Below are 14518 nucleotides of genomic sequence, written 5' to 3'. Positions count from 1 at the left end.
TGTACTCCTAGGGGTCGATACTACTACAGGTAATACTCTGAATCGTAAGTAAAGGGGTCTGGAATTCTACTTGTTGCTTCTAGCCAGGCGGGAGATCTGTAAACGTTGGTCCGTCCCAGTCCCCCCCACACCCTACAGAGTGGTTAAAAGTGGCTAAGTGGACTAGCCGTATGGAGGTAGAACGTAAACCACGAAGGTTGGTGGAGGTATGGCAGGATTTCATCAAATGGGCCACATAGGCGCTATGGTACTATGCGGGCTGTGGCGGAACAAGAATAACTCATCATACTCCCATGATTACACCAGGTCATGGTACTTGGGGGAGGTTCCCCCTTGATACGACCAGAGCGTTGGAGGCTAAGGGTGAGTAAATGCAATGGGCCATGAGATAGACAGAGTGTGCCAAAATGGTCCAAGATTTGCAGACACCATGGTGATAGGAGGACACACACAAAACAAGTAACACTGGGGTTTGTACAAATCCAGACAGCTGGTTCGAGGAGAAAGGCGGACATACTGCTACTGAGAAAGAAAAATTAGAACAATGCCAACAGATAACACAACCTCACTTGCTGTACCTGGAGGCTTCAGCTAGCTTTCGGTGGATGTCTTCATACACGTCCACATTAAACGTTCTCTGCACAAAGGACAGAGCCATCTTCAAGGCTTCTACCCGCAGCTGTGGACAGTGGTCAGCAATGAACTGTAGCCGCTCAATGCGCATAAGACCACTGTAACTGGAGGCGTACTGCTCCAGATCCTGCAAGGGAGACACAAGGAAAATGTCAACAATTGAAATACAGAGGCTGAAGACTGGGGAAAAGCTAAGGGCAGCACCACTACAGGGGAGCTTATAAACATGGCATTGGATAGGTCTTGAGGGGCACCAGTACAAAAGGGTCAGTACTGAGGGGCCAAAACATACATGCCTAGGGGATAAAAAAGGAGCCCTGCATAAGGTCAAGTACCACATCTGAAGATATGGAACTATAAGGACTACCAGCAGCACAAGGAAGCAAACTGCTAGAAGGCAAGAAAATGCAGCAAAATAATGACTATTTCAAAAGAACCACCAAAGGTCCCTTATCCAACAAACATGTACCAGGGTAGGATTCTCCACCACATAGTTGATATCAGGTGCATTTTGCTGGTCATCTTGGGGGTCAGCATCAATCTGCATAGGCTCCACTGCACCCTGCAAAGAAAAGAACTTATCAACTCACAGTGGACAAATTCACAGCCTATGTTATTACAAGGGCCTGTTACACCAGAACTGACAGCAGGCACACAGGTTTTATCAAAACAAAATGTATCAAACTACAGACATCTCATTCAGAACATTTCCTTGCCTGAATATTGGCCACCCCAACCTAGACTGGCAGCTTACGTCACCGCAAGGAGCATTCACCCAAAAACTGATCACACAAACAACCAAAGCACAGTAAATATCAGCAAAGAAAAAACGTGGGTGGAGAAAGTGTGACAGACGTGAAAAGGGGAAGAAAGCAAGCAATTACACACTACTCCAAAATCCAGCAGCACCGACCACATTACTTGCAACTCACTGTAACACAATGTCCACTGCTTAGATAAGTCTATTTGCTGCCACCCTACTTACATTTTCTGCCTAAATACACATCCTCATGCCACCAATGAGGCTTAGTCTTCTCTTGTCCATAAAACACCTCTCTTTACACATTCAATGCACATACTTCTACATCACTTACCATCTAGTCATTAAACATGTTATGCAGATAATGCACCAACTAAATAACTAAAACAAAAAAATAAGTTTGCCATAAAGGCCTTCTATCAAGAACCTGTTTATGCTACTATAGGGAATAAAGTCATTTGAAGGTCCATGGCAAACCAACCGTGTAAAATGTATTCTCTATATGGACAAAAGATCCACTGAGTTTGTATTTTAAAGCAGTCATATATACGGTCTTGGCACAATGTTGGTTAACTACACAGTTTCTTCTCCCCACTAAAAATCATGGCCACTTTGCCAAGCTCTACATATGGAAAATGAGTCATCACAGTTTGGCTCACCTAGTTAAGCAATACTTTAGATTATTTTTTATTTCTGTAGGGGGCCTGAATTGGAGATATTACAATTGGAGATATTGGGCAAGGACTTCACAACACTGGTAAACCTGAGTAAAGAGCTAAGGTAGTCGGGGTACTAAGTTGAGAAGTATGGCATTGAGCAGTGGGCTTTCATAGAGGAGATGTATGAATGTGTCAAGTAAAGTTAAGGACTATAATGACAACAGAACTGAACCTCAAGTGGGCTAGGGGCCAGGAGACTGGTGGGAAAAACAGCTAATGTTGTACCTTGTGGGGATGAAGGGGTCAGGTAGGACACCAGTGCAAGATCATGTGGAGTAGGTGGAGTAGTGAGGAGTATGCTTGTGGGCAACTAAAGTAGAAATTCTTTGCCAGGTAACTATACAAGTCTATACTCTGTAACAGTCTGTGCCATGTGCCTTTAGTATTGTCCATAGACGATAAATACATAGGGTGTGTCCTGTAGTGGAAAGTGGGTTTGTGTGCACTGCACATTGTGTCTTTATAATCAAAGACGTAAACTGTGACATGCATACAAGGACTGTAACAGGCAGTCTCCCATGTAAAGATATTTCCTCTGTGGAGACGTTCAAAAGAATGTCATTTTTAGGTCTCGCCTGACCCAGCGCATGCGCTGGTCTGGCGACACTTATTGAGAGGGCTCCAAAAAGTGCTACCAGGCCAGCCTAGAGCTACAGTGCATGTGCGCGGGCACACGTGCCGCGCTTTACTGCGATTACTTTCACTTTCGCGGCCGCACTCGTTTGATCGTGATCACTTTCGTGGCCGCACGGCCGCTTTGCATAGCCAATAGGTCTCGCTTTTGGGACCTTATAAGTATTTAGTTATGCAACTGTTGCATAGCTAAACACTTATAAGGTCCCAAAGGCGAGACCTATTGGCTATGCCAATGCTGGTTAATAATGACATACAATTTTAATTATGCTATGATGAATGTACCAAAGTGATAACTGGAATAGTTCTAATCCAGTCAGGTAAGGGTCTACTTCGTCTCCATCTTTCAACCGGTGTTGAAACCCAAGGTCAGGAATTGGTTGAAACTCAATATTCCTGTATTGAATAAATTGATTAAAGCGCAACCTTCCGTCACTTCTCACCTGGACTGTGACCAAATCTCTGTCCACCTATGGCTTAATGAGGCTGTGGACACTATTTTGCCACTTACCTCAATACAGATGTATAGATCGCATCCCCTTGCTCCTTGGTTTACGGACTCCCTCAGCCTTGTAAAGTAACAATAAAAAATACTAGAAAGAAAGTGGAGGAAAATCTATGTGGAGGAGGCCAAATCTTTGTGGCGGCACTGACAAGATATCATGCCCTTTGTAAAGAGGCTCATGCTAAGTACTTCATGGAGAAGATTGTCAGTTCTCAACACTGTCAGAAGGCTCTTTTTAAGGTGGTGAAAGAATTCTCGGTGGCTAATAACATCTTGTCTCCGCTGTGGAGGCTATGAAAGCGGAGAGTTGCTGGCATCTGACTAGCTCTACAGGAAGCCATGCTGATGGTCCTTTTACAGTAACTAAGTTGGAGGAGTCCCTTTGAATTAGGGCATGATCCTAATTGTATCCGACCTCTTTAAAGAATACTCTGCAATCCATTAAATCTGGCTCTCCGCTGGACCATGTTCCCCCTGCCAAACTTAAACTACTCAATGACCCTATGAGTGCAGGTATCGTTCCCCAGAACTGAAAACATGATCTGGTTCTCCCCTTTGGATTCCTCCTGCTGGTCAAGTTTCTGTCCTATTTCCCTTCTTTCAGTCTTCTCCAAAATTTGGGAAAAGCATGTCAACCCACAACTTTCCACTTTTATTGAGACTCACTGACTTCTCCATTCTTCGCAGTCTGGCTTTAGGACGGCTCACAGCACCGAGTCTGCTAAACTTGGGGTGACTAAATGTCTTAGACAACATCTGGACTCTGGTGGCACAGCTGCTCTCATTCTGCTTAACTTGAGCGAAGCTTTCGATACGGTGTCTCACTATTCTGATTGACAGACTTGAAGCCTCGAGCATAGAAGGCCTGGCTTTGGAGTGGGTGAGCTCCTTTTTAAAGAATCACGCCTTCCAGATTTTTTCGGCTGGTGCCAGATCAAAGACTCTAGCCCTGACCTCTGGAGTCCCTAAGGTATCCACTATGAGCCCCTTGCTCTTTAACATCTACGTTTGCCCTCTAGCTGATGTTATTGAGAAGTGTGGGCTAACCCTTTTTAGGTTGCGCCTAGCGACGCAGCACATGCGCTACACGCCTTGGCGAGCTCTATTGTCGTCGACTTGGTTGCCGAAGGGGGACAGAAGATGTGCACTTGCCAGGACAGCCGATGTGCACGCTCACGGCGTCTCTATCAGCTTGCCCCCGGACAGGAGATGGGCACGCACACGGCGTCTCTTCACTTTTGAGCGCTCCCACCGCACGCTTTCACTTAGCACGATCCAAATAAGAACTGCTAGTCCGTATGATGTACTTTGATGTTTAAAACTATACTGGGGAGCCATGAGGAAGGGTGGCACTGGAAGGGTTCAATACCAGTTACATGGGTGCTTGCTTTCTAGTATTACGTTTGTTGTTTCCTAATAGTTATATGCATCTTTATGCTTATTTCTCTCCGCAGCCATTTCTTACACCGGGCTTGTATTGATGCATTTGCATTTATTTATTTATCTAATTATTTTGGAGCGCGGTCCGCTAACTTTAGCGGCCGCGCTTGGTTTATGGGTGTTTTCCGAAACAAAGCTGTGGGCTACGATGAGGCAATGAGGGAAGTTGGGCTTACGCTCCCAGTGTGTCATAGCTGGCAAGGTCTTGTCCCTCAGTAACATCAGCTGTGCAGTGATACGGCAGAGGAACTCAGTGCTTTTTCTGGTCAGTGGTGGGTGGTGGGATTGTTGTATGAGGGGAGAGCACGTTGAGCTCACCCGGTCACCGTTCCTGCCAACTAAGAGTTGGTGGTGGTGGTGCAGGGGTGCCTCCACAAGCTGGGAGGACAGGATCAGGACAGTTCAGGATTTAGCACGATCAAAATAAGAACTGCTAGTCCGTATGATGTATTTTATGTTTAAAACTATTCTGGGGAGCGATGAGGAAGGGTGGCACTGGAAGGGTTCGATACCAGTTGCATGGGTGCTTGCTTTCCAGTATTACGTTTTGTTGTTTCTTAATGGTTATATGTATCTTTATGCTTATTTCTCTCCGCAGCCATTTCTTCTAGCGGGCTTGTATTGACCCCTGACTCTCTGTGAGTGTGTCTGTCTGATGGTGTGTGTGTCTGTCTGATGGTGTGTGTGTCTGTCTGATGGTGTGTGTGTCTGTCTGATGGTGTGTGTGTCTGTCTGATGGTGTGTGTGTGTCTGTCTGATGGTGTGTGTGTGTGTCTGTCTGATGGTGTGTGTGTGTGTCTGTCTGATGGTGTGTGTGTGTCTGTCTGATGGTGTCTGTGTGTCTGTCTGATGGTGTGTGTGTGTCTGTCTGATGGTGTGTGTGTGTCTGTCTGATGGTGTGTGTGTGTCTGTCTGATGGTGTGTGTGTGTCTGTCTGATGGTGTGTGTGTGTCTGTCTGATGGTGTGTGTGTGTCTGTCTGATGGTGTGTGTGTGTCTGTCTGATGGTGTGTGTGTGTCTGTCTGATGGTGTGTGTGTCTGTCTGATGGTGTGTGTGTCTGTCTGATGGTGCGCGCGTCTAGGTGTGTGCGCGCGTCTAGGTGTGTGTGCGCGCGTCTAGGTGTGTGTGCGCGCGTCTAGGTGTGTGTGCGCGCGTCTAGGTGTGTGTGCGCGCGTCTAGGTGTGTGTGCGCGCGTCTAGGTGTGTGTGCGCGCGTCTAGGTGTGTGTGCGCGCGTCTAGGTGTGTGTGCGCGCGTCTAGGTGTGTGTGCGCGCGTCTAGGGGTGTGTGCGCGCATCTAGGGGTGTGTGCGCGCATCTAGGGGTGTGTGCGCGCATCTAGGGGTGTGTGCGCGCGTCTAGGGGTGTGTGCGCGCGTCTAGGGGTGTGTGCGCGCGTCTAGGGGTGTGTGCGCGCGTCTAGGGGTGTGTGCGCGCGTCTAGGGGTGTGTGCGCGCGTCTAGGGGTGTGTGCGCGCGTCTAGGGGTGTGTGCGCGCGTCTAGGGGTGTGTGCGCGCGTCTAGGGGTGTGCGCGCGTCTAGGGGTGTGCGCGCGTCTAGGGGTGTGCGCGCGTCTAGGTGTGTGCGCGCGTCTAGGTGTGTGCGCGCGTCTAGGTGTGTGCGCGCGTCTAGGTGTGTGCGCGCGTCTAGGTGTGTGCGCGCGTCTAGGTGTGTGCGCGCGTCTAGGTGTGTGCGCGCGTCTAGGTGTGTGCGCGCGTCTAGGTGTGTGCGCGCGTCTAGGTGTGTGCGCGCGTCTAGGTGTGTGCGCTCGTCTAGGTGTGTGCGCGCGTCTAGGTGTGTGCGCGCGTCTAGGTGTGTGCGCGCGTCTAGGTGTGTGCGCGCGTCTAGGTGTGTGTGCGCGTCTAGGTGTGTGTGCGCGTTTAGGTGTGTGTGCGCGTTTAGGTGTGTGTGTGTGTCTAGATGTGTTGGATGGTGTGTCTGGATCTATGAGTCTGTGTGTATGTGAGTCTGTGTGCCTGTGAGTCTGTGTGTTTGTGCCTGCATACGCGTCTATGCTTGTGTTTTCCCGTGGTCAAGTGTGTAAGTCTTTGAGTACGAGTCTGTATGTGTACGTTTGTGTTTATATGTTTTGACATGTACATAAGTGCTAGTGTATCTGTGTATTTCTTGGTGTATAAATGTGTACAAATAAGTACATATGGAGTTGTTTGTATATAGGATGTGTCTGTAAGTTGGCAGGTGGAGTATTTTTGCTAGTGCATGTATGTATCGGTGTGCCAATGTAGACCTGTGTCTTTATGCCTATGCCATCTGGTTGTATGTCTCTATATTTGTTTATACTTGCATATGGTTGTGTGTTGATGTGTATGCGTTTAGGCATGTGCCTGTGTATTGGTAAAACTTTGTGTAAATTGATGCTTGTGCGCATGTGCCTCTAAATCTGCTTTCACAACAGTAAATTGCAGGTGTTTGGGTATAAGTGTGTGCATGTTGGCATTTTCTGTATTTGTGGGCTTCCATTCCATGTGTACTTTTGTGCTTGTGTCTGTTGTGCCTCGAGTTACTTGTCTGTCTACGTAGAAAAGTATATCTGTTTACTCTTGTGTAGGTGGCAGTGCCTATGCGTGTGTGTACACCTGTGTGTATTTCTGTGTGTACACCTGTGTGTATTTCTGTGTGTGTTTGTGTATGTGGTCACGTGTCTGTGTGTATGGAATGTCTATGTAGATGTATTGGCGAGATCTATTGTCGTCGACTTGGTTGCCGAAGGGGGACAGGAGATGTGCACTTGCCCGGACTGCCGATGTGCACGCAGCGTAATGCAATAGGTTTCGCATTTACGAGAGTTTAAGCTATTGGCATTATAAATGACAATGCCTTTTATATAGGTTTAAAAAAAAAAACATAAATAAAATGCATTGTCATTACAATGCCAATAGCTCAAACTCGCTTAAATGCAAGACCTATTGTATTGCAAATGCTTGTTCCTTAAGCTGAGGACACTCAGATCATCTTCTCATTATCAGCTGCCCATCGACAGGACCCTTCGCTGCTCCATGTAGACCTGAAAAATATTTCCTTATGGATGAATAAAAATGCATTAGAACTAAATGTGAAAAAAACGGAGATCCTTGTCTTAGGCAACAATCTGGATCTCTGGGGCCCCTACCCTCCCCATCTACGAAGGTCAAGAATCTTGGATTCATCATAGATGACAAACATTCTTTGAAGCCACAGATACCTAAGGTCACTGCTGTCCGTTTTTTAGCCCTTAAATGGCTGAAAAGATCTTCTGGCTAATACCTTTCGAGGCACAGAGAACAGTCATTCAGGCCATGGTCATGTCCAGGCTGGATTTTGGCAATGTGTTGTACCTAGGCACTGACAAGACGTTGATTAGACTCCTCCAGATCATTCAGAATGCTGCTGCCTGGCAAATTTTTCATTTACCAAAACATTACCCTACCTCGCCTCTGCTCCAGGAATTGCACTGGCTAAAAATTTTGAAATGCATTGAATTTAAGGCACTTTGCTACATGTTCAAGGCCAAACATAGTTTTGCTCCAGCATAAATTCAAGGATTGGTGACTCCTTATAGGCCTACGCGTTTGCTGAGGTCTGCCAGTCATTCTTTCTTCACCACGCCAAGGTTCCGCTTAACCCGCATCAAAGGACGCTCCTTTTCCTATTTTGGCCCCAAGCTCTGGAATTCTCTCCCGATCACCTTTAGGAACTGTAATTCCTTATTGGCGTTTCATAAAAATCTGATAACTTGGCTCTTCTAGCTATCAGCTGGGGTTATCACTGTCTGCATGTATCCTGCGCTGGGAAATCCCTCGGGGTAGCTGTGTGACTTAGAAGTCTGCCAAAATAAAGAAATAAAAGAAACGGTCAGGCTAATTCAGAGATTAGGTCAATCACAGACATTAAGGACAGCTAAACTGAGAAATCATATGGCTACGTAGAAAACGGACTACCAAACCCTGATACAAGAGCACTCGAAGGTCCAAGAAGACAAAGAAAAAGACTAACAGGCGTTATATCACAGTACAAATGACTTGCATAAGGAATGCTTCTCTGCAGACATTCCCTTCCTCTAGTGCTTTATTTGTCCAGGAAAATAATCTTTGCTGTGTTGACACTTCAAAGACAATGACTCCAGTTTTAATTAACCAGAAATATGTTTTCCTCTTGCAGAGAGACCTCCTCCATCCAAGAGTTAACTTCCTCTCTCTAAAACATTAAAAGCTCGGGACAGAAATTGGTCATTCTGAAGAAGGTAAAGAAGGTCTGAAAAGAAAATCATGATTTTCAAGAACATGAGAGACTGCTTTGCAGCTATTTACAGCAGAAGGCTTGGCTTCAGCCAGTCAAACAGCACCAAGAACTCTTATTTTTTTCTCTCTCCAGGAATATCCATTCTCTGTGTTGTCACATCTCTCCCTGCCAGGTGGACAACATGTATCAAGTTCTCAGCATTCTTTCTTCAAATGATTGCCATATGTTAGTCAATTCAGTTCATCTGAAGCAAGAACAAATGTAATTCCCAGAATGCACCGATATATTCAATGCAGAGCTGGAACTGGATAAACCTTGAGCTCCTGAAGATAGATATGCAACCCTACCATCACTGAGAAGGGGGATTTCACAAATTTAATTATTGACATTTGATTTGTAGCTAATTTAAGGCGACTGCTTTTCACTACATAACCAGGCCCAGTCTAATTTACTATTTAAATTAGAGCACTTGGAAATGACCCTAGAGATCTATTTACTATTCAAAAGATCTTGGTACACTGTCCATCCCATTCAAGAGGACATTTGACTTTAATTTAGCTTTTTAAAGAGGTACAGTTGGTGTGTGCTTAGAGCACAGACAGATTTGCTCAAATACACGTTTTACGTATTCTCAACGTTTCACAATAGTGTAATGAGCTACTATGTGCTTTTAAGCAAGACCTGATTAACAAGAGACCCATTTAATGGAAAAGAAACAGTCAGCAGCCTGGGGCGGCGATGAATCAGTCAATGCGTCTATCCTCCAGCTAGTTACATACGTTCAAAACGGCTTTTGATTAAAATGAAAAGCATGATTGTTGTAAAACCAGCCATGTAAGAGAAGTGGCAGCCCAGTTACAACACCAGAGATGGCAGAGAAAAGAAACTCTGAAAGAGACCGAGGAAGTAAACTAGGAAGATAGTATAAAGTGCAGGCAAGAATCCAGGTATTTACCGAGAGACAATGCCCTCAAAAAAACAGGGAAAGCAGGTCCAAAAGGTACTACATCTAGCACTGGTACCGCAATCCAGAGCATTCTCAGCCACTTACATCAGAGTGGAAATGTATTAAATTGAACATATATAAGAAACCTACTATTTTATTACAGAGAACAGTTTTCTTTTTACATAAGATTTGGTTCAACGGAGCAGTGTGCAGCAAGGCAGTCATGGGTCCATAAATCTAATCTAACCAAATAAAGCAGTCAGAGACAACATCAACTTAATTAGAATAGTAGCAAAATACCTAGAAACTGAACAACTACTATATACACTGAATACGTCCTCAAACAAGGAAATGAAATCATACATTATATGTCTCCTCAGAAAAATGTTTCTGATCAAACTCTAGCTACCTTTGCTTTGTGCAAGTACCAGTTTTGTCCACTAGTAAAAAAAATATCCCATCTTCGAGTCAGAGTAAGTGGCTTCTATCACGTTTTTAAAAAACATATTTTATTAAGTTTTCAAACTAAAAAAGAACAAAAGGAACAATCCAACAGATCATAAATGATACAGTAGCAGTAAGTCCTAGTCGGCAAGTATTCCCACCCCCTCCCAATGTCAATTAACTACAGAAACTTCCAGACTCGTGACTGTACAAACTTAGCTTCAGGAATGGCAGACAAATATACGACACATGAATCCAGGCACTCATCCTACACGTTTACATATTACAGTTCCGTAGGGATCGTGTGGGGTCTGTTGGTTATTGACTCTATAATTATACTACACGGCCTTGACGTGATATAGAATTTCAATGCAACAAAGGTTCAGCAGATATAAACAACTCCAGCATAGCGTCCCATTCCAAAGCAATTGGGTTCTTTCGCAATTCTCTGTTTTCCTCCCTCCTGATTTCCATAATTTCAGCCCTCCCCCAACGAACAACCTCACCATGCCATGCCATGCCAAGCCAAAGCCGTCGGGGGCAATGCAGACTTCCAACGCATCTTAACTGATTGTTTCGCCAGAATTATCATCAAATTGGCAAACCTAGCCTGCACTCCCTGCTTACTGCGCTTTTTGCACAACCCCAGTATGCAGTATTCGATTGTATTCCCTCCTCTAACCAATGCTACCTCACTAAGAATGTTGAGTATCGTTGTCCAAAAAGGGGTTAGTCGGGGGCATGCCCATGTCATCTGAAGTAAGTCAGCTGGCTGTGTATAAAATCTGGGACATACATCCGCTGTGACGAGGAACATCTTGCTCAGCCTGTGCGGAGTCAACTACGCTCTATGTAAGAACATGTATTGGATTAGTTTAAACTTGGGGTTACAGGATATTTTATTAAGGTGTTCCAGTATTCGCTTCCATTCTTCATCTTCCAGAACACGTCCAATATTATCAGACCATTTGTCTCTTAGCTCCTGGGGCGGGATTGCAGTGTGTGTACGAATACCTCTATACAACCACCTAGTTAAGTGAGATACAGCATGTATACCAAATCATGTGTCTGGGGTTCTGTAACATCTGGTGACCAGGTATTTTTAACATATCTGCTGATGCTAGTGTGGAGGAGATAGAAGATTAGATTAGATTAAAATACTTATAAAGCGCATGACTGCCTCGACAAGGAGGCGTCCCAGCACTGAGGCAAGATAGAATGGGGAGACAAAGGAGGGATTAGAGTTGAGAGAAAAGCCAGGTCTTCACAAGTCGTCTGAAGATCTGGTGATCAGAAGTGCTGCGGATGTGTAGGGGAAGGGAGTTCCATAAGGCAGGGGCCAGTCGCCTGAAGGAGCGACCGCCAGATCTTGCCCTTCGAATGAGTGGGATATGCGCAAGGATGAGGTTTGCTGACCGTAGCGCACGCGGAGGGGAGTAAAGGGTGCACATGTCGCTACGAATATCTGGGCCGATGCCGGTCAAAATCTTGTGCGTGGTGCAGAGAGCCTTGAAGTGTATTCGGTGTACAAGGGGCCGCCAGTGCAGGCGGAGAAGAAGGTTGGAGACATGGCTGTACTTAGGGAGGGCGAAAATGGCGCGTGCTGCAGCGTTCTGAACCCGCTGTAGTCCGTTCAGCACGGACTTATTAGAACCAAGGAGAAGTACATTACAATAATCCAAACGAGCCAGTATGGAGGCTTGGATGATCAGTTGCCGTGTTTGGGCGTTAAATAGACAGAGAATAGGTTTGAGGCCGTGTAGCAGCCCAAAGCATTTTCCTGCCACTGACTTGGCGTGCGTCTCACAGGTGAGGTCTTTGTCAAGCATAAAGCCTAAGTTTTTCACTGTAGGTTTGGGGGCCGGAGGGACTCCAAGGGCTGGGGGCCACCATTCATTATTCCAGAGATGGGAGTCATGGATAGATGGATAGATGGATAGATATATATTATATATTTATATTATATATTTATTAAAAAGAGTGGTGCTCAGCGCAGAGCCCTGAGGGACCACACAACGCAGTTGATGGACACGGGAGGCGAAAGGAGGGGCTATCATTTGGAAGGACCACACAGCCAAGAAGGAGGCGAACCATGACAAGGTTTTATTACTAATCCCAATCTCCTCCAGACGGTGGAGCAAGATTTCGTGGGAGACCGTGTCAAACGCTGCGTTCAGATCCAGCAGGACCAAAGCGGAGGTCATGCTAGCACCCACGGCAGATCTTAGTTTCTCTACCACCGTCAGCAGTGCAGACTCGGTACTTTACCGTGGTCGAAAAACATTTTGGGAGCTATCAAGTATATGATTAGCTTCCAAGAAATGATTAACGTCGAATTCACAGAGGCTGCCAAGATTTTTGATAAAAATGAAAGCAATGATATTGGACGATAATTTTCTGGCTTGGAGGTATCTAATAAAGTGTTTTTTTAAGTAGGGGGACCACTTTTGCGTGTTTCCAGGATTTTGGGACCACCGGCGAGGTGAGGGATAGATTGAATAATTCCAGGCATTTCGGTAGGAGACCCAGGCAAGAAACAGGTTGACCTTTTTAGCACATTAACTCATACACTTAAAGGTGAGAATGTGCGTTTCACTTTGGTTTTAATCAGGGTAGTGACCACGTTTCATTAAAATAGTTCTGAGTGGATCACTTACTCCTGTTTTATTTCACTCACCTCACACTTCACTTGCACCTACACGAGTTACTAGCAGGAACCTCTTACACACTTCACCCATCGGCATTGGAAAAAAAGATCTCCGCTAAGAAGGCCCCACCTGGGTGCCTGATCGGGCATTGCACCGCCGACCCGATAAGGAGCAAGACCCGATGATGAAGCAAGACACCCGCTTGTTGGGTGTGTGAGGGTCTCCTTTCCACAAGGAGTGTTTATTTCTCCTGCGTACCATATTACTTTCACCCTGGCACCCCTTGTTTCTTAATCATACCCTGCGCCACCACTAGGAACTGCATACCAATTCTGTTTCACTTTCCTGAAAGCGTCCGGTCTTAAGGGGTCATCTGAAGACCCTGATTTAATTTTGATCACTAATCCCTCCAGATCTTTGAGGAGGATTGTACGTAGTGATGTAATAGAAACTGACTCAGTGCAGATGTACGAGTTCTTCCCGATGGTGCCTCGAGTTACGGTGTGATCTAATTTCTGGTAGATGCCCTCCACCTTCGAGGAAGAAGTTAGCCAACTCCTCGCATTGTTGGCTGGAGGATATAATACTGCCTGATGCCGAGGGGGGAGTGACCAGATCTTTTAAAAGAGAGAATATGTTTTTACTGCGATTAGTGCTGGTGGTGATCAGGCTGGAGTAATGGGCTTGCTCCCGGACAAAAGTTTCATGGTCCATTAAATTGTTCTCTACAAACATACCAACTGTGGTAACTCCCTCTTCCAACCATTTGGTCCGACATCTGGTATTGACTATTCTGGACAGTGTAGGGATCCCCAGCAGAGGGATGTTAGGAGCATAGTATAGTGGATAGCTTTTGGCTTCACATAACGAGTTTACATTTTTTTCAGTCAGGCAGCAGGGGACGAAATCTCCACGGACACCATTAATGAGTAATCTTAAATTGGAAAAAAAGCACTGGCTGTCCCACCACCAAAGCGATGGTGTCTAGCAATGAATCCACATGCAGTTCACTGGCCTGGTTCATTCTTAACCTCATACATTTCTCTTAACTTACTTAAAAATAATTCTAGTCCATCATAAGAGATGTATCTAATTATTACAGGTGATTTGGCAAAGTAAACACATTTAATAGAGTATCTATCAAAAAATTAATTTAGTCATTCTGTTGTGTAAAATGTCTTGTACAAGGAGTAATACCAGACTCATAATGTATTGGAGCAGATTGGACAAGTTGGATTCAACCAAAAAGAGAAAGGCTTCTAAAATTCACCAAAGAGTGCACAACTTTGTCACACAGTCCACAACTTTGACAAAAGGCATGGAGAGTTCAAATCAATATTCTTATAACACCTGGTATCTTTGACACTCAACCATTTAGTGATTACACTAAACAGGGCATATTAAAATTAACTACCAATTTCAAGAATTCCTAAATATATTACTATCTTTGAAATGAGAGTCGGGTATTCCTTTTATATGTTTTGTAGCGCCCAAATAGAGCATTCAACTTAGCAGATAAGATCTGTCCTGCTACTCGTCTTTTTCCATCTAGATG

The 14518-nt window shown here is 45.2% G+C and overlaps 1 protein-coding gene across 2 annotated transcripts in view; it reads right to left on the bottom strand.

Annotated features, from left to right (window-relative positions):
- The window catches only part of GPS1 (G protein pathway suppressor 1), a 259323-nt gene that overhangs the window by 142957 nt on the left and 101848 nt on the right, over positions 1–14518 (bottom strand). For both annotated transcript variants that reach the window (XM_085617565.1, XM_085617564.1), the window contains 2 exons: positions 1103–1195; positions 579–760 (listed from right to left, as the gene is read on the bottom strand). In XM_085617565.1, coding sequence (XP_085473691.1) covers positions 579–760; positions 1103–1195 — 275 coding nt within the window. The remainder of the gene's footprint in view (positions 1–578; positions 761–1102; positions 1196–14518) is intronic.

Source organism: Triturus cristatus, chromosome 7 (assembly GCF_964204655.1).
Source record: "Triturus cristatus chromosome 7, aTriCri1.1, whole genome shotgun sequence".
NCBI lineage: Eukaryota > Metazoa > Chordata > Amphibia > Caudata > Salamandridae > Triturus > Triturus cristatus.
Note: the sequence above shows the minus strand (reverse complement) of the source record. Positions and strands in the feature narration are given on the sequence as shown.